This window comes from Sus scrofa, chromosome 4 (assembly GCF_000003025.6).
Source record: "Sus scrofa isolate TJ Tabasco breed Duroc chromosome 4, Sscrofa11.1, whole genome shotgun sequence".
Classification (NCBI taxonomy): domain Eukaryota; kingdom Metazoa; phylum Chordata; class Mammalia; order Artiodactyla; family Suidae; genus Sus; species Sus scrofa.
In genome coordinates, this window is record NC_010446.5 from 123,814,824 (window position 1) to 123,839,279 (window position 24,456).

The 24,456-nt window shown below is 39.3% G+C and overlaps 2 protein-coding genes across 12 annotated transcripts in view; both read right to left on the reverse strand.

The window, feature by feature from the left end:
• On the reverse strand, window positions 265–21,052 carry DR1 (down-regulator of transcription 1). Its single transcript, XM_001928479.5, has 3 exons — window positions 20,063–21,052; window positions 11,386–11,549; window positions 265–2,663 (listed from the first exon to the last, which is right to left on the reverse strand). The coding sequence occupies exons 1-3, from the start codon at window positions 20,280–20,282 to the stop codon at window positions 2,517–2,519; spliced, it is 531 nt and encodes a 176-aa protein (XP_001928514.1). The 5' UTR covers window positions 20,283–21,052; the 3' UTR covers window positions 265–2,516.
• CCDC18 (coiled-coil domain containing 18) overlaps window positions 22,758–24,456 on the reverse strand; it is a 172,711-nt gene continuing 171,012 nt past the window's right edge. For 10 of the 11 annotated variants that reach the window (XM_021090190.1, XM_021090199.1, XM_021090200.1 and 7 more), the window contains one exon: window positions 22,758–23,960. The gene's annotated coding sequence lies outside the window, so the exon portion shown is untranslated. The remainder of the gene's footprint in view (window positions 23,961–24,456) is intronic. The other variant, XM_021090189.1, reaches the window with a different exon arrangement.

Genomic DNA, 24,456 nt, shown 5'->3' on the forward strand with positions numbered 1-24,456 from the left:
GCAAAATTGATTTTAGAAGTCAGAACAGTAATTATTTCTGGGGAGGAAGAAAACAGCATTAAGACAGGGCAAAAAGGAGGGCTTCTGGGATATTCATAACACTGTTTCTTAATCTGAGGGCAGGCAAAATAAGTATGTTTAATTTCTGAAACCTTTATTTGTGTACTCTTCTAAATGTATGGCGTAATTTTAAAAAATCGATGGCTTTTCAACACTTATTAATCTGATAGTCTGCTGGAAAAAAAGACATAAATTCAAGGAAGTGGGGAAAATACTTACTAAACAATAACTTTATTTCTCAAGAACCCTAAAGATTTTGTTTCTCTCTCCAAAAGAGTTTAAAAATTCAACAACATAAAGAATATAATAGTGACTTTTAACTACTAAAAATTAAGCTAAAAGTAAAACACTGCTTAATTAGCTTTGTTATGCCTGCATCCTAGGACTGTAAATTACAAAAATACAAGTAAAACCACATTTTCTGAAGTAACGGTAAACAAAGGAGAAGGTCAAATACTACATACCAAATGATCAAAATGTCTCTTGGACCTAAAATTCTTGAAACTAGTAAAAATGGTAATAAAAGAAATTTCATGCCATTAATCTGTATAGATCATTAAATATAAAAACAATTTATAAAACACATCAGATTTTATTGCTTGAAGAATACAGCATATGAAATCACAAGGATGTCAAAATGAAAAGTCACTAGAATTCAAACATATAATACATTATCAGATGCAGTAAAATATTAATTAACCTGAACTCTGCATCAGGAAAAAAAAAGTATGGAAAACTGCCTAAGTTATTTAAGAAACAGATATACTTAAAACAGAAAGTATAAGGATGTTACAGTACAAATTAGAAAAGTCAACACTTATTAACTTATTTCTTAGACTAGACTACCTTTGGTACTTAAACTTTAAAAAAAAAAAAATCCCTTCTATCTTGTCCAAAAGCACTTCATGGATACAATATCAACTTCAACTCAAAACATTCAGCAAGATTCACCTATCTGTGGCATGGAAGAAGTGTATTTAATACATATATGACAATATTTCACTTTTTCTAAAACTGTAAAATATGATTAAGAAATCTAATACATGTAAACTCTTCAATTTATTTTATTAGCTCTTCAATTAAAATTGAAATCCTGGAAGCTTCAATCTATCTTTAGGCTTGGTGAATATAGAAATTTAAATGTTTGGCAAATGTTACATAGAAATTTTGATTACTTCATACTATCTTAAGTGGTTTTTCCATTCTGTTTCCAAAATGCAAATAATAGGCCATTTCTTCAACACCCTGGATTTCTATAAAAATCACTACCATACTTTATTTATTGGAACCAAATTAAAGCTTTTCCCTTTTAACAAGCAGTTCAAAATTAGGGCTGATCAATTAGGACACACTTCCTTACACAAAACAAAACCAATCATTTTTAAAGGATCACTCAATTATGATGGAGACAATGATGCCATTTCAAAAGGAAGCATTGGACACACTAGGTCATCTAGTCAAGAAATCGTAAAAGTAATGTTAAAAACAAACGAGTAAACTATAACTACAAGTTTAATTACAAAAAAAAAATCCCTCTTTTATAGCAAGCATGCTCATTAACTTTCGTTTCTTTCCCCCAGCAAATGTCTGAATATTTATGAACTTCAGTTAAACCAACGGAACCTAAGCAACTGTTTCACGAGTTCCAATAAACATGGATGGGCTAAGCAAGTAATACTATTAATAATTATTGAAGTGAAATACTAAGAATCATGACAGTCCTCAAAATAGGGCAGTCTATGAAATGTAATAGTGTAGCTCAGGATGAATTATTCCATAGTAAAACTGTAGTTTTTACTTCTACATAAAACAAAATCAAAGTCAAAAACATAACCTACCAAATTTTACAACTACTATTAAACATACTCCTTCCCAGCTTTTGAATGCCTTGTTTTGAGATTTTTTTTAAACAAGTATATTTACCCGAGCAGAAGTGTTTATTGCCTGCATATATACTCCTTTTAAAGACCAAAAATCCCGATACTACAGAACCGAACTCTTTTGTCACCAACCTGACCCGATGTCTACTGCATCACAAAGCACCTCCACCCTCAGTCATGAACAACTACAGATTTTCAGTGTAGCTAAAAGGGCAGAGGAAATGCAAACGCAGATTTAGAATTTCTGTATAAATTTCACTGTATTTTTATAAACTTGAAGTTTTCTGTAACACTGTTTTATTGACCAAATAAAGGACTCACCGCTATCTAAAATTTCATAAACACTATTAAAAATTCAAAATTGATATTATACTGAATCTTAAATTTTCAATAGTTCAAAGAGACAGTTTTTACATCAACAGCACACAACAGATGAAACTTAACGGCAGACATCCCTAGAATACCAATGGCAAGTCCACCAAGAAGCATACAAAATTACAGATAAGCATTTCGTTCACTGTTTTCTTGTGCAAGGAAAAACATTTATAGAGGAAATAGAAACTCAGCTGGTGAATTTCAGATATCGTCATCATCTTCTTCATCCTGAGAAGATCCTGCCTGGTTGGATGCACTTGCTGAGGCAGCAGCAATCTGTGCTTGCTGGGCAGCTTGCTGCATTTGAAGCCATTCCTGTTGGGCCAATTCTGCTTGTTGCTGTCTAGCCTAAACACCAAAAACATCACACACACAAAAGTTAAAAAAAACCTACAATACGCACACTTTGTGTATTAAGCCAACCATAAACTTAGTCATTATCAAATGTGTATACCTCCCAAACACTACACAGTTGTACATTAGGACAACATAAATTCTCTAAGAAAATATAATTAGAGATTGCTTCTCTGACAACTCTTTTTTTTGGGGGGGTGGGTATCTGGCTGCATCTGCGGCATACGGAAGTTCCTGGGTCAGGGATTAAACCCACTCCGCACCAGCAAATGAAGCCACTGCAGTGACCACACCAGATCCTTACCCACTGCGCCAGAGGAGAACTCCCTCCCTGTCAACTTTTTTTTTCTTTTAGGGCCACACTTGTGCAGCATATGTAAGTTGCCAAGCCAGGGGTCAAATTGGAAGCCTCATCCTTAACCCAGTGAGCAGGGCCAGGGATTGAACCCGCATCCTCGTGGACATTAGTTGGATTTGCTATCACTGAGCCACAATGGGAACTCCTCTGTCAACTCTCTTAAGGAGAGTTTTCAAGTTTCCATAAAAGCTCCTTTTTATGCTACATAATGGTTCAACTGAAGAACTTTAAAAAGTTTACAGAAAAACAATATTCTCCCTTTAATTCCTTTTTCACGTGTTTCTCTTGATTCTTCTGTCTTAATTTACAATTCTTTTTTTTTTTTTTCCTTTTTAGGGCCACATCCACAGCATATGGACACTCCCAGGCTAGGAGTTGAATCCAAGCTGTAGCTGCTGGCCTACACCATAGCTCATGGCAACACCAGATCCTTAACCCAATGAGCGAGGCCAAGGATCAAACCCACGTCCTCATGGGTACTAGCCAGATTTGTTTCCACTGAGCCGCAACAGGAACAACTACAATTTTGACATAAATATTTTCCATCTAGGAGTTCCCATCGTGGTGCAGTAGAAATGAATCTGACTAGGAACCATGAGGTTGTGGGTTTGATCCCTGGCCTCGCTCAGTGGGTTAAGGATCTGGCGTTGCTGTGAGCTGTGGTGTAGGTCGCAGATGTGGCTCGGATCTGGCATTGCTGTGGCTGTGGTGCAGACCGGCAGCTATACTCCAACTGACCCCTAGCCTGGGAATCTCCATATGCCGCAGGTGGGACCTTAAAAAGCAAATAAGTAAATAAAATAAACATTTTCCATCTAAAAATTATTTCTGTAGTTTGAAAGTTCTCTAGTACTCTACCTCTAACTGTTAGGGGAAAAGGACTAAATGTAAAGGCAATAGCTACCGTGACTATTTAAGTTTCTATCACAGTTCTGTATCCTATACTTCTCTCTTCCTCTATCCCTCTCTTCCATCTCTATAAATATATCTGTGCACTCACGCACGCGCGCGCGCGCGCACACACACACACACACACACACACACACAGAACATATCCTTACCCCATACACACTTGTGAATACTCATACAGTACTGAATTTAAGTGGTGTAGTTAAAATCCATTCATTTGAAACATCCTCTATAAAAACTACCACAGAATTTGAGAAGCCAAGATGCATACATCTGGGTCACATGCCCTATTGCATGAGATAATTTCATCTATTACCAGAAAAATGAATCTGTTTCTCCATTTCGGCCTTTTCTCAGAATTATTTAAGCCTAGCTCATACCCTCCTTTATGAAAGGCTGATTGCTAGTCATCACTTCAAACACAATCAGTTTTTCTTCATCTTTCTAGGTCACATTCTCTGCTTACCTGCATATTCCATAATTCTCTATGCATTCCCATATCTATCCATTTTGTTCTCTGAGTATATATCTTTTTTCCCCACTAGATTTTTTTTTTTTTTTTTTTTTGCTATTTCTTGGGCCGCTCCCACGGCATATGGAGGTTCCCAGGCTAGGGGTTGAATCGGAGCTGCAGCCACCAGCCTACGCCAGAGCCACAGCAATGCGGGATCCGAGCCGCGTCTGCAACCTACACCACAGCTCACGGCAACGCCGGATCGTTAACCCACTGAGCAAGGCCAGGGACCGAACCCGCAACTTCATGGTTCCTAGTCGGATTCGTTAACCACTGCGCCACGACAGGAACTCCCCCACTAGATTTGAGAACAGAAACTGCTTCACCGTTGCCTTTCCAACATATAAGCACCCCAGTAGTTTCTGAGTGAATGAATGTTTTGTGGGAAAACTACCATGCTCAGTATAATTTTAAGATTAGGATTTTACTACAAACATTCCTACCTTTTCTTAATAATCTGCCATGAATTTACTGTCCATTTTTGGAAATTTTAATTAAAAAATTTATCTGTTACCAATTAAGTCCAAATTTCTCAGCCTAGTGTTCAAATTACTGTCTGTCCCAATCTATTTACCTAATCTTCTTTCATAACATTTATCTTCAACTCCAAAAACAAAAACCTAGAACATAAAATGTTTCCCAAACATACATCATACCCCCCCATTTTACTACCTTTACTCATGCTGATAGTCATTCTATTTGAATTCACCTGATTTTTATTTACTGAAATTCTACTCTTCCTTCAAGTAAAACTGAAACACTGTTTTCTCCGTTAAGTTTGTTACTGATTCCTTTCAGTATCATTCTGGTCTAATTAGGAGACAGAAGTCATGCTAGTTACAAAAATAGAAAGAATGTAATCTAAAAGATTATTAACCCAGTATAAAGTTGGTAACTAGGTAACTGAAAAGGCAAGAAATGAATGCTAAAATATGTGGGTGGCAACTACAGGAAGCAGCCACCAATCCTAAAACTGGGGGGACAGGGGAAGAGGTTTAAATTTTTAAAACTTAGAAGCTTTAAGTGAGCAACCCACTGAACTGAAACTCAGACTTCTGAAGGAGGGGCACAGACCAGTTGGTACTAGCATCTCTGAGCTTAGAGGAGGGCGCCAAGGATTGAGACCCACATCCCTGAGGAAAAGGATGCATGTTCAGTCTGGTTCTGTAAGTACTGGAGAAACTGCAAACCAAATTCAGTTCCTGCTACAGGAAAAAACTGATGCAGCCAGGGTGAAACACTGCTGGGTTGCTCAAAGGAGCCTGAAGCCAAGTGCAAGTAAAAGAAAGGAACAAGTGCCTTCTTCCACCCAGCCTTCTAATCTCCCTCTGGAGCCCCTTAGTGGCAGCGGAGTCTAAGGGAAGCCAGCTAGAAAAGCAGAAACATGGTTTGCAGAGGCCTGGGCCCACCTCTAAGCAGGGCATACAGTGAAGTTTCATGCTGGGATAACTGCTTAGTAACTGGCACACGGCTACACCACTAAAATCTAATGTGATGTCTCTGTACTTGAGGATCTCTTTTTATCTTCCTCGTGAGAGTAGTTAGCCTCACACTGCAGTTAATGTCACTGTACTATACCTCCCCTCTCTTACAGACAAAAAAAAAGTTTTGTCAAGAAATTAAAAACCGGGTATTCTAATAACTACCTCCACCCATTTTTATATAGAAATATGGAAAACCTTTCCATAACACACAAGCATATTTACTTTTGGAATACCGGAGTTCAAAACAGACTGTTTCACAGGAAATACTTGAAAATTATAGGACAAACCAAATATATCAATTTAATCAACTTAAGAACCTACTCTGTGGCCTAATCAACTATAGGTAGGTATAATTTCATGGCCTGGGGAGTTCCCATTGTGCCTCAGTGGTAATGAACCTGACGAGTATTCTTGAGGATGTGGGTTTGATCCCTGGCCTCACTCAATGGGTTAAGGATCCAGTATTAACCTAAGCTGTGCTGTAGGTCACAGACGAGGCTCAGATCTGGTATTGCTGCAATTCGACCCCTAGCCTGAGAACTTTCATATGCCACAGGTGTGGCCTTAAAAAGACAAAAAAATCATGGCCCAGGGGAAAAAATAATAATAATTCAAATAATTTCAAGTCTCTACCCAGGTTTTTACTACAAAGTTACTTATCTCAGGTTATTTAAAAATCTGCAAAGACTTGTACTGGTTACATTTAAAATTTAATTGACTTTCAGGTGCCGTGGTCTCATATCAACATTCATACTTTTTTCTCTAAACTTAAAAGCATCCCAATGACTTTAAAATCAAGGTTGACTGGTTAACAGTATTGTACTCATTTCGACCAATTAAAATTTTCAGTGGCATCCATTCTAATTTCTTTTTTTTTTTCCCTCTTACCTCTCACCCCACCCATCCCAGGTATTTTCCTTCTAAAATGGAAGGGAGAAAAAGATGTAAGTAGGCATATACTTTCTAATTACTTCTGGAGATTTTCGTTACGTGGGAAATGAAACATAATGTTCCCATAAGATTCCCACTCCCACATACTAAAATTAATCATTTAAATGTACAGTTAACTTTAATCTCAAAGTATTAGCGATTCCTCCTTTTCAAATATTTGCTGCTTAGCAGTGAAAGACAGCTTCAAATGAGGCTGCCATTTTTTCTGGCCATGTCTACTGCATGTGGAAGTTGCCAGGTCAGGGATCAAACCCGCACCATAGCCGTGGCCCAAGCCACAGCAGTGACAATGTCAGATCCTTTGCCCACTTTGCCACCAGGGAATTCCAAGGCTGTTATTGTGTTAGTATTTAAAATAAAGTCTAAATGATTAAGTGAAATGAAAGTGATGGAAAAGACGTCATAATAACTAACCAATTCCTTCTATATTTAGGACTTTGTTCTCTAGGGGAAGTACTAAGCAGCTGCTAGAATTTTACTTCTTTTTTTTTAATGGTTGCACCCACAGCATATGGAAGTTACCCAGCCAGGGACTGAATCCAAGCCACAGTTGTGTCCAGAGTGGAGCCTGCGACAATGCCAGATCCTTCAAACCCACCGTGTGGGGCCAGGGTTTGAACCCATATCTCCACAGTGACCCACACCGCTATAGTTGAATTCTTAACCCACTGTGCCACGGCAGAAACTGGTCTGCTGGTTTTTCCCACAAGAGCAAAGAAATAATAGGGTATTTTCATCTATAGTTTGGGGCAAAAAAGGGAGATATGGAAAGGGGGGAAAAACAGATGACAATGGTAGAGAGGTGAAGACAGATTTGACAGGGAATCAATATTTCTTTCATTTGCCTTTTTGCCCTGGAAAGGATAAAGCATGTTCGTACCATTTGAAAGTTCCAAAATAAATTTACGCAAACAAAATAATGACTAGAGTATCTGCATGGTAGTGTAGAAAGAACACAGGTTTTATAGTCAGAAGATAAGCTTGGATTTAGACTCTAACACTTTCTAACTGTATGAACTTATTGTTGTTTAAGTCAATCCTTCCCAGTAAACTAAGCTATATAAAGACAGGAACCGTGTCTCTTTTTTATACTATTATAAGCCTGGCACTATATCTGGTAAATAGTGAAGAGTTCAATGACTGTCTGTAAAACAAATGATTTCACGCAAGCTTCTCCATCTTTGAGTCTGTTTCTTAATGTGTAAATAGGTACAGTAAAATCTATATTATTCATGAGAACTTTGCAAAGTACGTCAAGTGCTTAGCAGAGCACCTTTTTCTTTTCACCAAGTATCTACTTTGGCACTCTCCAGGTGATCTGTACTAGTAGAGAGTCGATAAATAATAGCCATTTACCTTCTTTTTTCCCTTGCTAAAATGGGCCGCACCCGAGCATATGGAAGTTCCCAGACTAGGGGCCAAATCAGAGCTGCAGCAGCCAGCCTATGCCACAGCCAGAGCAACACAGGATCTGAGCTGCATCTGCAACCTACACCACAGCTCATGGCAATGCCAAAAACTTAACCCACTGAGCAAGGCCAGGGATCGAACCCACATCCTCATGGATACTAGTCAGGTTCGTTACCACTGAGCCACAACGAAAATTCCAATAGCTGTTTACTTTTTTAAAAAATTATCATTCCTCCTTCAATCCCTCATTTTCACATGGATATAACATTGTTTTCATGTGCTCATGCCTGCCTCTACCACCTATGGCTTTTCCTTTTTTAGCACCTATCTCATAGGCTGTTGTGTAGATTTTAAATGAAATAATACTGGTAAATTACGTGCAACGTGATTAACACATGGCTGGAACTCAATAAATGTTAGTCAGCTTTTACCTTCCTTATTAAATGTTATCTGGTGTCTAGTGCTTGATAACATTTAAAATTTAAATGCTTTTTAATATAAACCAAACTGGTTGTTATAACTGCAATAGATCAATTGTGGTGCTAACCTGGAAGAGATGCTCTAAAATGATATTTCTTAACTTTAATGGTAATTACAACTCATAGCAAATCTCACCTCTTCTATTCAAACCAACCCTGCCTTACAATTTCAAATCTGAAGCCAGAACTTTATATGGAAAAATTAGCCTCACCTCCCTGCCCGCCCCGCCTTTTTTTTTTTTTTTTTTTAATGGTGAGTAGGTTCTTTAATCTCCTCAAACCTCAGAATCATAATTTGAAAGATCAAGGTTGAATTAAATGATTTCAAAAGTCTCTTCTACATCTAGAGTTGTGTGCTTCCTTTTCTCATCAACTCATTCAACAAGTATTTACTAAATACTCCCCCTGGGCTAGTTACCATGTTAGGCAGATGCTAGAGATACAAGTTACAATGAGTCCTGCCCTCAGGGAGCTTACAGACATTTTATAAATGACCACACAGCTCTACTCTCATGATAAAATAAGTATCTCTCTGGAACCAAAACACTTCATATTTCATTTCCTTTTTCCCTAACACAATGATTTAGGTCTAATTTTCAGGATCTTCCCACTGGAAAGTGAGTCAAATGGTTTATTTCAAAAAACTATTTTCATACATGGAGTAGATTTTCTTTTTTTTCTTTCTTTTTTTTTGCTTTTTAGGGCCATACCCATGGCATATGGAAGCTCTCAGGCTAGGGGTCGAATGGGAGCTACAGCTGCCGGCCTACACCACAGCTGAAGGCAATACAGGATCCTTAACCCACTAAGAGAGGCCAGGAATTGAACCCACATCCTTATGGACACTAGTCAGGTTTGTATCTGATGAGCCACAACAGAAACTCTCCAAATGGTTATTTTTTAAGCTGTTATCATAATTTTTCAAGTTCATAAACCCTTGCCCCTGTCTTTGCAGGGTAGGTGGGGAGAAGATACAGAGAAGAGAAAGTACAAAATACCATTAAGATATCTCAGCCCATGCTAATAAATTTAGCCTTGAACCATGATTTGCCTTCTTAATAATTGGGTTATTAAGCTATCAGTCTTATGTGGAATAAATACTCAGTAACATTCAAGAATCACTGTACTCTGGAGTTCTGCTGTGGCTCAGCAGTAACAAACCCGACTAGCATCCATGAGGTCGCAGGTTTGATCCCTGGCCTTGCTCAGTGGGTTAATGATCTGGCGTTGCCATGAGCTGTGGTGTAGGTTGCAGATGTGACTCAGATCTGGAGTGGCTGTGGGGTAGGCCAGTGGCTATAGCTCCAATTCGACCCCAGTTGAGGAACTTCCATATGCCGTGGGTAAGGTCCTAAAAAGACCAGAAAAAAAAAAAAAAAAAAAAAAAAAAGAGAGAGAGAGAGAGAGAAAATCACTGTACTTTGCAATTATCTACTGCCCAGCTTCAAGGAACCAAGCAAAGAAGGGAAGGCCAATCTTTCTCAGTTTCTCCCTCATGTTCTTGCCCTACATGTGTGTGGGTATTCTGTGCCCAAGGCATGCCATGCATGAGTAGAAAGGAGTGATGGAGAGCCCTTTTGTGTTGGTCTTTGTCTTCAACACAGAGTATGTGTGCATATTGGTTGTGCTGTCTATCCACTCCATGCGGAAGCCGTGCCATGTGGGCTATTGCGTCCCCTTATCTTCATCCCTTGGTGTTTTTATTAAGTAAATGAATGCTGTGTCTTTGTTGACTCTGCTATAACACCAAGGGATAGTGAACTGGGGCGAACCCAAGGAGTGAGAGACACTGTAGCATTCATCTTTGGAAAACCAGAGCATGGTTCCAAAACAGGTTACAGAGCTTGTTCTATTTTGCCACTGAGGGGACCTGGAAGGGAATGAAGAAGGTATCCGGGACTCTGAGGACGGGCTAAGGCAGGCCCAGAAGATGGCAGCAGTAACATCAGGGAAAATCTGAGAGGCTAAACACAAACTCCACCCAGTCCCACCCTGTGGTCCCTTCGTTTTTTTTTAAATAGAGGGATAAAACGGAGGGGTATTAGCACTCACCGCTCATCCTTCACAGACTAGGCATGAGAACTATAACAAGTAAGAAAGGAGAAAAGTTTTCTTCCTTTCTCTGCTCCACTGGCCCTTCAAAGTTTTTTAAGATTAGAGTGTTTAAAAGGTGTATTTAAAGACCTAATTTAACCACAAAGTAGATGTTTCTACCTCAGATTTTTCTTACATGCTATTCCTCTAAAAGTATGATACAGTATTTTCTCACCAGACCATCATTTTAAATCTTAAGAACGTTTAGGTATACTTTTCATGCTTTTATGTGACCATTCTGTCCGAAAAACCATCAAAGTAAAATCTCAGTAGTTATTTGGAGTTGTTCTCCTCAGAAAACAGGTTGCTGCAAATATTTACTTTTATATAAAGTAAATAACTGGTCAAACAGAATCAATCTGGCTAGATCTAACATCACATTACATGATTAAACAATCACCCACAGAAAGAAAGTCCTCTGGCTATATATATTAACTTAGGTAATGATTTCGGGAACTAGTACAGTTAGCAAAAAGGGTTGGATTTAGATGAAAATAATTTAAAACACACTACTTACTTTTGCAAATAGTTCCTGTTGCTGTCTCAATAACTCTTCTTCAGGAATACCAAGGTTTTCCAAACGGGAACTGGCCTTTCTTCTTTTTAACGCCACTGTCTTGCACTCTTGTAAGACTTCTTTTACTTCGCTGATATAAGAGCCAAAGCCCAAACTTTCTAGTGCTAGGGAAATGAAAATTTGAAAAAGTGATAAAACACTTTTCCCTCATCTATGAATCATTGTTTTGTGGGGGTTATTTGGGGATTTTTTGGAGGTGAACATTGTTTTCTAATAATTTTATCTATTTTACAGCTGTATAACAATTATTTCTATTGCTAAGACAATATATTTTATCAACCTTCTTAACACTAGATTGCAAATTAGTTAAAACTTAAGGAACATTTCGAGGCACAGGGCTTCATTTTTCCTTTTCTTTCTAATTTTTTAAAAACCAAAGAATTTCCTGTGTGGGGGGGGTTTCCAATGTAAGAACACATGGTTTTAGTAAGAAAACATTTTCCCTATACCACTCATAGTAAATCACTCATCAAATCAGTCACTTTCTCGAAAGATACCAAAAAAGCAAATATTTGGAACATACTTATTAATAACACATTTTGTGCCATTTGGCTTAGAAGAAGTAGGCTGGTAACACACGCTTTAATTTTCAGTAAGACAGGATGGAAGAATAGGTAAGTTCCTTTGTCTAAAGTACCAACAGGAAACTATTTTTAGCAAAAGACACTCAAACTGCCAAGTTTAAGAAATATTGGTGGAAATAACTTATGAAATTCAGCATTTATATTCAGCCAAAGTTTCCCTTGAAAATAAAACTTAAGAGGAAAACACTATAAAAATATTTCAAGTGATGTGGCCAAAAAACTGGGATAAAGGAAGACTAGAGGATAGGAGAAACATTAACAAAAAATTACCTCCCTTTATTTCTTTTCACATTTAGAACGAAAAATTTATAAGAAAATAATGCACGCTCCAAATGCCTTCTGCAATCCAAAAAGACAAAGCATAAAATTTCCTTTTGGCTCATGGTATTTAAAGTTATATTTTATAGTTTTCTATATACTGGCTAATACCCTTAAGTCATTTTGTTTTCTGAGCCAATGATGAAATACAGGTGGTGAAAAACACATTACATGAACTTAAGTTAGTTCATCAGTTCTTGCAGTCTTTCAACAAGTACGATAAACCAAGTAAAGACACCCTAAATTCTAACTTTGGGAACTTGCTCTTTGGGGGGAATACCAAGTATCTTTAAAATTCACATTCCCATGTAGGCTGTGGTTTTTAAGACATTTTGAACAATTTACAACTTTAATTACTTCACATGTCAAGCTGTTTTCATCAATCATCTTTAGGAATAATCTGATGCCAAAAAGCAGAGTGCTATTATTTGAATTTTAATTAGCTTACCAACCCCTCCTCTGTCATCCCCCCAAACTCTGATAAGACATTATTCTGAGTTCTGTTTACCAAATTCACCACCATATAATTCCCAGCCTCAATAAGCTTGGGGTACAGGAGAAGATTAAGTGAAAATTAGGCAGCCTGAATTTTTTAGTTGAAATGACAGACATTTTTTAAGTGTCAATGTTAGAAGCCAAAATTTTTGTGTTATCTTTTCTTTTTAAAGGAACAAGCATAATAGCATATTTTCGATAATATTGGCTGGAGACCATACCAAAAGAAACCAAGTAATGACTTACATACAGTGTCCTGCCACATTCTAAGTCTCATTTCCTTAGCACTACAATAAGGTCCTCTAGGATCTAGTCCCACTTACCTTTCCAGCTTTATTTCTGCCATTAAATCCCCACATACTCTGCTAAACCTGACTCTTCAATGTTTCAACAGGTACCAGCTTCCCACACATGCTGACAGCAATTCATTCAAGGCCCAGATCATCAAATTCCATCTTCAAATTAAGTCTGCCTGACCCTCCTAGACAGAAGTAATGTTTTCCTTTTGAAATCAGACAGAATTTGAAACCTGGTTGTCACTGTATTTGCATAACTTTGGATATGTTGCTTAATATCTCTAAGCTTCAGTCCTCCATCTCTAAAATGAGAATAGCATCTATTTCATAATATATTTCTACAACCAGAAGCACTAAAGTGGTTAAGCATGTAGCCCCTAGGCTGCCAGGGACTGACTCCTAGCTCTGCCTCCTATTAGCTGTGTGACTCAGGATAAGTTCCTTCAGTTCTGTTCCTTTAAAACAAGAACAACTGTATCTGTATCTCATCAGATCAGGCTGCTGTGAAGAATAAATTAATATAAACAATGAGCTAAGAACAGAGGCCAGCCCATAGAAGGACCAAATATTATTATACATTTTTTTTTTTTTACTTTAAGAGTTGTAGGAATCAACAAGCAGTTTAAAGCATTTAACACAGCATCTAACACCAAGAGTCACATAACTAACTTGGACTTCGTATTATTCATCTTTTTTCTCTTACATTTGAAAGAGTACTCTATTAAACATATAGGACCTAAATAAACACATTATCACACCATCAAATTCAAGCTGAACAAGTATATTAAATTTACAAAATTAACAAATCAATACATGGAGAGACAACTCTTCAAATGTCAAGAATTACCAGACTAGATATTAAGAAACATCAATCTACCTTAAACCACAGAGGGCATGAAATAAAAATTTAAAAAACAAAACAAAACCAAAAAAGACATCACCTTTAAAGACATCTAAGGTTGAGAACACTGCTTTAAAAAAATCTGGAAGTAAATCCAAGGTTAATATTTAATATTATTCAAAGAGCTGCTATATACAAATACTGTACTCTCAATAAAATGGTTCAACAAGAGCAGCCATAAATTTAATTTCAAAACTGCAATGACTTTAATCCTCATTTTAAACACATTTTGGCTGACAGATATGAATAACTGGATACAATATTTTCTGAGTGGAAACATCTCACATCGTTTATTTTCATGCAGTAGTAATATTCCATCTTACGCCAATGAGAACATTGAAGGATAAGGGAAACAGCTTCTAAGCACGGTCATGGCCACCGGTTAACAGGTGTGCAGGTTGCTCAGTGCACCCCAGTACCGTATCCGAGGAGAGCCATTCATACCGTAAACATGAGAGATTTGTGTGTTTATTTTACAGGCACTTTTCCTGGCAGATGGTAGTAAAGGTTTTTAAGGAAGGATTGCCTTTTTCTAATTTGTATAAACAGATTTTATGGACTCCTGATAGCCCTGGCTCAAAGGATCTCAGAGTAAAGGCTGAAGAAATAAAAAATAATTTAAAAAAACACTTTGTGGGTAAAATACCCATCACTTTTTCAGAGGTCTATCTATACTACCCTGTGTCATCTATCTTAAAACTGTAACTGGAGTTCCCATTGTGGCTCAGCGGAAACGAACCTAACTAGTATCCATGAGGACGTGGGTTTGATCCCTGGCCTCACTCAGTGGGTAAAGGATCCAGGATTGCTGTGGCTGTGGCGTAGATTGGCAGCTGCAGCTCCAATTCAATCTCTAGCCTGGGAACTTCCATGTACCGAGAGTGTGGGCCGCCCTCCAAGCAAAGACAAACAAACAAACAAGAAACCCTGTACTTAGCAGTTCCCTGGTGGCCTAGTGATTAAGGATTCAGTGTTGTCACTGCTGTGACAGGGTTCGATCTCTGGCCAGGAAACTTCTGCATGCAGCAGGTGTGGTAGAGAAGAGAAGAGAAGATTTGCACCCAGAAAAGGGTATGGCATATTAGGGGAAAAAATACTTAGCACATTTTTTTCAATTTGAAAGATATTAACAAGACAGCCACTTTAAAAAAAAAAAAAAGTATGTACACCTAACAATTTTAATACAGGTGTATCTTATATTTTGCAAAATAATAATTTGCTCCTCAAAAGTTTTGTTGTAACATAAATTTGTGTGAATTACTTTATACTTCAAATGTATCATGCATGCTTTTCACTTAAAAATCTAAAATACACAAAAGAGCATTCCCAAATTTATCTATTTTCTTTTGTTTACACGTCAGGGGAGGGTGGTGATATAGATCACTTAAAATTCATTAAGAGGATGTAGGCCAAACTGACTTCTTGGCTTACTGGCTTGGCAAAGACCCTTAAAAACCATGTCCTCTATTGTATCACTACTCCTGGGAATCTGGAACAATGAGAGAAGCATGGCAGAGCAAGAATCAAATTATCATTCATTTATCCCTAGCAGTACCTAGCACAATGCCAAGAACATAGAAGATAGTAGTATTCAAAAGTAACTGTCGGGTGGCAAAAGGAAGAGAAAAACAAGATATATCAATTTTAAAGAAAATAATAAAAAATCCAACTTGAAAAGCATCTGGCTGTGTGATAAACCGTGCAATGCACACTACATGTGTCCCTTCAGAAAAAAACATCAGTATGGATGATTATTTACGTGATACAACATCATTCTCAATATTTTTACAACTTTTCTGCAATCACTCAGATCCTCTGATTTCAAAACTACTTCACATCCACTTTCCAAAACAGACTGTGGTTTTTAAGCTTTAGAGCAAGGATACTCAAAATGTGGTCCATGAACTTGTGCCAGAACTACTTGTCATGGTCCACAATGAGTTAAGTACAGAAATTCTGATTAAGCATTTTAAGAACCTTCACAGCAATACACTAACTATGTGATGTGATGGCTAGGTTAACTAATTTTATTATCATTTCATAATATATTCATATATCAAATCATTACATTGCAAACTAACTTACACAATGTTGTATGTCAATTACATTTCAAAAGCTGGGGAGAAAAAGAAACTTCATAGCAATATGACAGAATAATTTTATGTCTGTTGAATCTAATATCAAAATTTTTCATTTTTACTGTTCTCCAGTGATCCATTTTTACTGTATTTTACCAAAGTTACCACTTTGAGAGGGATCAGAATTTTGTTTCAAAGTCCTTCAACATAGATAGCTTGGAGCAATACAACTGCTTAAGAAGTGAACTCTCAAAGACTTTTAACCTTTCACTACTTTCAGTTAACACTATCACTTAAAATATTCTTATTTTCGCTTTGGCTTTACAAATGGCATCAAGATGTAAAGTTAAAAATAAACTTTCAGGAGTTCCCGTCCTGGCGCAGAGGTTAACGAATCCAACTAGGAACCATAAGGTTGCAGGTTCAGTCCTTGGCCTTGCTCATCAGGTTAAGGATCTGGCGTTGCCGTGAGCTGTGGTGTAGGTCGCAGATGCGGCTCAGATTCCGAGTTGCTGTTGCTGTGGCTCTGGTGTAGGCCGGTGGCTACAGCTCCAATTGGACCCCTAGCTTGGGAACCTCCATATGCCACAAGAGCGGCCCAAGAAATGGCAAGACAAAAAAAAAAAATACAATAAAAATAAACTTTCAGCTTTGTATTTTAAACAGGATCACTATAAAGTTTTAAATTATTACTTAATGTAGCATATTTCAGGTAGGTTTCTCAATTCTGATTCTCAATAATTGCTAATTACACCTGAAACCATTAAGTATTATTTATACATAAAAAGGGAAACCTTAGTTAACAGATTTGCCTAAGGCCAAAGACTTCTCAGTACAGAACCTGCAGCTCTCAACTTTCAATGTCAATTCTTTCCCTAATGTAACAGAACATGTTAGAACTCATTTTAAGAACACGTGTGCACAGAAACCCAGCAAGAAAATAAAAGGAACATCTTTTATACTTAGAAGTCACTCTATTTGTGTATATGTAATCTTTGATACCAAGTTCTTAAAATCAAAATAAGCAAAACATTTAGAAAAAAATTTTTAATTTTAACCAGGTTACATAATTTCAGATTTACCAGCAATAAAATTGTTAAAACTTTAGCTTGCATTTTACAGAACTGCCTCAAATGCTTAATTTGCTCTGAGACAAGGTAAAACAAAGTGCCAAGTGAATAAATGAAACTTCCTAAAGCAAGTTCATTAAATAGTTCATTAAACTAAAATAATCCAAACTTCAACATGTGAGAATCAAACCACTTCAAAATGTACGTTACCTTTCCACTTGGATATATCTTACATTCCTAAATAATCAACACTGACAAAACAGCATAAAAAAATGTCATACCCACCTTTCCAGTTAGTCTATAAAAACACACTATAAACACCTAAAAAAAATACACCTTACTAACCGAAGCAAGTCAGAGAAACACAAATATCACATGAGATCACTAATATGTGGACTCTGACAAAAAGTGATACAAAAGAATTTATCCACCAAACTTATGGTTACCAGGGGAAATGTTGGGGGGAACAATAAATTAGGAGGCTGGGATTAACAAATACACACTACTATATATAAAGCAGTTAAGTAACAAGGACCTATTGCATATCACAGAGAAATCTACTCAATAATGAGTAGTGACCTATGTGGGAAAGGAATCTGAAAAGGAATGGATATATGTATAACTAATTCACTCTGCTGTACACTTGATATTAACACAACATTGTTACGTCAACTATACTCCAATAAAATTTTTAAAAATTACACACCTTAAGGATTTCTTTTACTCACTCAGGACAAAAATTTATTTAAATGATTAAGCAATATGAAATTAATAAAGAGATTATAAATGTATAAAGTATATTCCCCTAACTGGTGAAAATTCTGGGTTAAAACGTAGATTCTTATCCACTTAACAGCAATGTTACAAGAGGAAAAAAAAATCTGTAGGACTGTAACAGGTCAATACACGATTTTGAAAAAATAAATCATCTTTAGTGCATAAGGAAATTGCTTTCACTGGAACTTTCTCTGACTCATACATTAAACTGAATTTAGCATATTCCAGAGTTGAGCTATTTAGCATACTGCTAGCTACAGCTGCACTTTTCTTCCATCATGTCAATCAGATATCTAAATATATCCTAGAAAAGAATAAACTCTACCCAAGAAGACAGATCGTGATGTGTTATTAGATTTTTGGAATGATCACCACGTCTGTGGTGTAAACAAGTGTTTAGGCAGATCCTTCTGAAATCTTTTGCAATTTTCATTGGAAAGGCAATGTTGATCAAAGATCCTTTTTCTCTTTTATAAGCTGTAAAACGAAATTATAGCTATCTGTGTTGAATAATCTTGTGAAAGACTTGTGCCAACAATTGCACATACAATGTAAAAATAAAACACAAGAGGAAAAACAGACAACTTTTGCTTTCATTTTACTTGCCAGAGTACACCAAACAAGTAGAAGAATATTCTAGCTTTAAAATCAAATAAACTTTTCCCTAGGGATTTCCTTCCTCCATAAGGAAGTACTGAAATGGAAACGGCAGAGTATGTTTTAAACCTACTTTCCACACATCATTAAGGATCAAAAGTGACTCATTTAATCCTTTTGTCAATATTGACAGTGAAATACTACATATGGTTAAGTATGAGATGTGTCCTCTACTTCAGAATAACAAGAAAGTCACCTTTTAAAAAATCGAATTATAAAAAAAGTTGAATTTTATATAAAAGTTGAGTTTTATATAAAACTGTATATAATTCAAAAAGTTGAATTATAAAAATAAAATGGTAGACAACCACCTGCCTACCAAAATTAACCGTGATTTTTTACTTCAAAAGCAATCAAGAAATTGTTAAAAATTTTAATTAGACTATTATAAAAGGTAAAGTCTCACTTCAAATTGAATGCAGTCTTTTCATAAGAATACATGTACAAGTCACAGAAAGTAATTCCTAAAACATAATTAGTGAATGTCTCTTCATTTTTGAAACGAACCATCAGAATACAGTTCCCCAACTCTATTACTGAACTAAATCCTTTCCAAGAGAAGAAAGAAGAAACTGTTACACTTCCAGAAGCGCTGCTCAAGAAAAGGTTGCGTGTGTACATCCAAGTGGGGAGGACGGCAGGAAAGGGCAGCGGAATGTCCCGCGAAAAAAAACCTCACAATCTTTCCATCCAAGCTTGGAAAAGCTACCGCCACAAAGCAAAGCAAGTTGCAGAAGAAAAAGGAAGGAAGGAGGGAGGGAAGGAAGGAAGGAAAGAGAAGGAAAGGAGAGGAGGGAGAGGAAAGGGTGCCTTTTCTTACAGAATAGAACTTGAGAGCTCTGGCAACTTGTTGCTGGCCGGCAGGACCATTTTCAAAGCAGAGAACACAGACACTCTCTCCATCCAACCCTAATCCACCGCGCAGCGCTCAACATCCACGTTCCTCCCACTCTCCCCGCGTTCTCAACACGCGTCTTTCCCTCCACCCTGGGGCAGGGCTCGGGTGGGGATGAAGGTCCCGTCTGCATTCAGAGCCTCCGCGGGACAGCTTCTGGGTTCCTCTCCGTTGTCACGCCCTCGGTCCCCCTTCCGCAGGCTCCTTCTCGCTCCTCACGTCCGGGTTCCACCGCAGGCAGGCAAAACTCCTGCCGCTTCGGCTGGCCCGGCTGTAAACTGAGAGCACCCCTCCCGCTCGAGCCGGGGGCACGCCAGCTGGCCCCGCCGCTGGGCAGCTCTTCCACCATCCGCTGCTTGAAAAGGGCGAGAACCCGCCACGGGGATGTGAAGGCGCCGGCTGCCCCCACGCCCGCGGGGCCTTGTCAGCGACCAGCACTAAGCCACCAGGACCAGCCTGAGGGCTGGGACATGACGGCGTCGCCCACGAGCACGCCGTCCCCGGCCGGCCCCTCTTCGGCAGCAAAAGCCCACAGAGACCACTTACCTTGTATGACGTGCTCTGGCGAGATGGTCTTCTTTTCCGATTTGTTGCAAATCTCATTGGCTTCAGAAGATACAAGGTGAATGAATTCAGTGCAGCAGTTCACCACCAGCTCCCGGGCATCGTTGGCCACCCGGACATTGGGCAGAGTCTCTTTGATCATCTTATTAATAGCAGCTCTGGGTATAGTGAGATCATCGTCGTTGCCAGATGAGGAGGCCATCGTACCTTCCTACCTCTCGTGCCCCGACTTGTAAAAAACTCCCCAGCTCTGGTCCACACTCCACGAAGCTTCTTTCAAAAGGGCGCCTCGGAGAGTGAGCCCGGCGGCGCTCTGAGAATAGGGTGCAGGAGATAAAGGGGGGGTCAAGAGGGCAAGAAACACCCGCGTGCGTGAGATTCAGGGCGAGGCTGGGAACAAAGTTGGGGGCTGAGGATCCTGGGGACAGCACCGCCCAGGTCAGCGAGGGAAAGCAAGGTGGTGCGGAAATCTAAGCCCGGAGAACCACCTTCGTGCCTCCTCAGAGGGGCGTGCGCTGTCGCCTAACCGGTCCCCAACGGCGCCGGAGCAGAGGCAAGGTCCAGGGGCACTGGCCTGGCCGCGGTACCGGGCGGACACCCAGCGGGCCGGGCTCTACAGAGCCGGAGCCCCCGCTGCCGCCGCCAGCAGCCGCTGCCGCTGCCTCGGCCAAACCATCCTTCAGACACCGGCGCCGCCGCCTCACAACATGTCGGCCGCGGCCGCTGCTGGAACCCGGGCGGCCGCCGGGGAACGAAGACGGACAGAGCCGGCACAGGCGAGCGGCAGGGGCGGCCGCTGTGGCCGTTCAGCCCGAACGCAGACCGTGGAAGCCGAAGACGCGGTAACGGTGGTCCCTCCAGAGGCCACAGAAGAAGGTTTGCTGGAAGTCTCTCCCGATACCCTTTGCGCTACCGGAAGTCTCGCCCCCACACGTTTTCCCCCCCTCCAGCCCGACTTCCGGGTGTGGCTGCAGCCCTTCCCCCACCCGCGCCGGCGGGAACCGCCCGTCCTCCCCGCCAGCTGCTTCCGCTTTCCGTGGTCCCGGCACGCGCCTTGGGGTCCCGCCCCTTCCCGGGGCCGTAGCGGCCGGGCGCGCGCCCCGCGGTACCGGAGCGCCCCGGCAGGCGTCGGACGCGGGCCGGGGTGGCTGCGTGGACTGGCGAAGATGGAAAGCCGCCTCTGCCCTCTCAACCCGCTGAGGCTCGGAACCCATTCCTAGCCAAGTTTGCAGACAAAGGGGCGCTGGATTTCGTTTAAAGAATTCTAGTTGCTCATCCTAAAGCGCCCGAATTGAGATTGAAAGGAAGAGGAAGGAGGCCTGGGCTCGGCCGTGCAGTATGGGGGAAGTAGAACCCGGTGTGTCTGTATCGTCCACAGGAAGACGCTTTGGATAGTACCTCATAGACGTTATTCGGGTGGAAACTCGGGCGCCCCACCCATTTTCTGGTTTTATGGGAAACATTCAGAAAAGTGACTTTCCCTCGCGGTCACTGCTAATACCTAAACTGGAAACTAGAAATAAGATCCATCGTAGTGGAAACGCCTAGTCTACAATGAGCCAGATTAGAAGGTTCCGATTTAGACATTTTGGATTTCGATGAAGCGAAAAAGAGTGGGCTCTGATTTTTTTTTTTTTTTTGCAAACGTGTATCAAGTTCTTAAGAAAAATTGCACAAGAAATAGCAACAACAGACAAAAAGACCAAAAAAAAAAAAAAAAAAAAAAAAAAGGAGTTCCCGTCGTGGCGCAGTGGTTAACGAATCCGACTAGGAACCATGAGGTTGCGGGTTCGGTCCCTGCCCTTGCTCAGTGGGTTAACGATCTGGCGTTGCCGTGCGCTGTGGTGTAGGTTGCAGACGCGGCTCGGATCCCGCGTTGCTGTGTCTCTGGCGTAGGCCGGTGGCTACAGCTCCGGTTCGACCCCTAGCCTGGGAACCTCCATATGCCGCGGGAGCGGCCCAAGAAATAGCAACAACAACAAAAAGACCAAAAAAAAAAAAAAAAAAAGAAAAATTGCATTATTTCTAAAAGCTAAGTTTGCCATACTGTCATTTTGAAGAAGCAGACTATATTATAAATAGGGAGGTGCAATTTCTAAAAGGCAAACCAGATACCGTTTACATGAGTTTGGGCACTTTAGTTAATCAGCTAAATTGTTCTTAGATTGGACAGCAACTGGCTTGTTTGAAATGTTTTCTTAAAACCTTTTGGTGTATGATCCTAGGTGTAGCACTTTAGGAGACCTTAATTACATTTTTAAAAAAATTTTTCATTTAGCATTTTCGCCAGTACACTTGCAGGTTTTTTAATTTCTGGAGTTTAGACCCTTTTTCTCAGTGTTACTAAGTTTAGTCGAAACAAAATTTATTTGATAAAGTTTTTCTTTAAAGTGGGAATGTGAAACTCTTGGCTCAGATGTTGGCTATTAAGTATTTTTGTACGTCAAGGTACTGTTGCATTAAAGGGTTTTATTGCCTAAATTTATCTTGGGCTTACCAAGTTTGCAAGCCTGAAAAAGCTAGCTAGCAAAAAAGGTCCCCGAAATGATCACATTGTCACTGACCCAAAACTTAATATTCTTGAAAAAAATGTAATAATGATAATTTTGCCTTTTCATATAACATTTGTGCTACATAGGCTTGTAGGGTTATGATACATAAAGCAGTAGAGCACACATGTTGTTACTCCAGTAATTTATTACTACAGAGTTCTGTGGTAAAAGAAGCAAGAAATGTGTAGTAAAGAAACAGGTTCCAGTCCCAGTTTTTTGTAACTTTAGGCAGGCCACCTTCCAAGTCTCCTTTTTCCTCAACCAGAAATGGAAATATTACATAACTCAGAAGACACAAAGTCGAATGAGACTGTATGTAAAAGCACCTTTAACATTATGAATTATTATATAAATGATGGGGTATGGCTGTCATCTTTACCAGGTCTGGGTAGTCTTCAGCCACTGATAACCCATACGTAGTATGGCTGAGGGAAATTTTAAATATAAATAGCAGAGAAATATGTTAATCTGGAGCCCACATTTAAACACTTATAGAACAGTAGATCCCTATTATAAATAGACTTTTGAAAAGACAAGGATAGCATCTCTTTAATAAGCTTTAAGGGTTTTAGAATGCTTGTATATGAAACATGTTTTTCATGGTATCCCAAAATTCATGATATGAACAGAAACAAAATAGAGCTGTTTCTTAGGATGAGTTAGGCTAACTCTGTAGTAATCTTAAGATGTGTTAATTTGTAGATGCCCAAACTTTCAGCTAAAATTGCTGACAATAATCTTATACCATTTGTAATTTGGAGGTTAAATGTTTGAAAAAGCAAACAAGTACTTCCCATTATGCTCATTTGTTATTACTAACCTGATCGTACCCAAGTACTTTCACCTGTATTATCTCATTTAATCCTCAAGAGCAACCGTATTTTAATCTCTACAGATTAAGGTGCTGATTTAATCTCTACCGATAAGGAAAGTGAAACGATAAAGCTAAATTACTTCCCTGAACTCAGTATAACAGTGGGGATAGGCTGGATTATATTGCAAGAGCAAATAACCCCCAAATCTCAAAAGGTTTATGTTAATGGGTTCATCATGGGTCAGCAAGAAGACTTACCACATGGTTATGCCTCAAAAATCCATTGGCGCTGTTGAGAAGTAATGAAGGAGCTTTAAAATACAGACTTTTGACTATATTTTGAGGTGGAGAGAAAATAAACTGTCTTCAAAGTAACAACATGAAGTTGTGGAGGCAGAAATTGTTCTGGAAACAGGAGATGGCCGTAATTGACATAAAGCATTTGTGTTGTACAACAGCTCAAGAAAAGTGAGATGGCCAAATGGGTGAGGCAGTGGAACTCACGAACAGAGGCCTAGAGGGTGAGGAGAGAGAAGCCAGTCAGTTGGAACAAGGGCCTTGGAAATAAGCAGAGAAGCTCTAGAGCCTCAAATGCTCGTGCCAGAGAGCCCCCCAAATACCTGGATCGCTAGAGTGTCAGTGTATTCTGCTTCTGCAAAAGACAGAGGGCTTCCATGAAACAGTTTCCTGTGCTTGTTTACTTCCTAAATCCTCCTTTTGTTCTATACAACTTGAAAGAGTTCAGCTCTGGGCTTTAGCTTCAGATCTGGATTTGATCCCCACTCTGACACTTATTGCCTCTAACCTTGGGTAAAGTATGTCAGCTGTGTCCTGATTTTTCTCATCCATAAAATGAGTCCTTGCCTCCTGGGATGTTAAAGATTGAATGACATGATGTATGCAAAGTATTTAGCCCAGAACGTAAATGCTCAATAAATGGTGATAGTTGTTAAAAATAACCGTCATTACACTGATGGTTATTAATTATTGGAATAGAATAATGGGAGTGA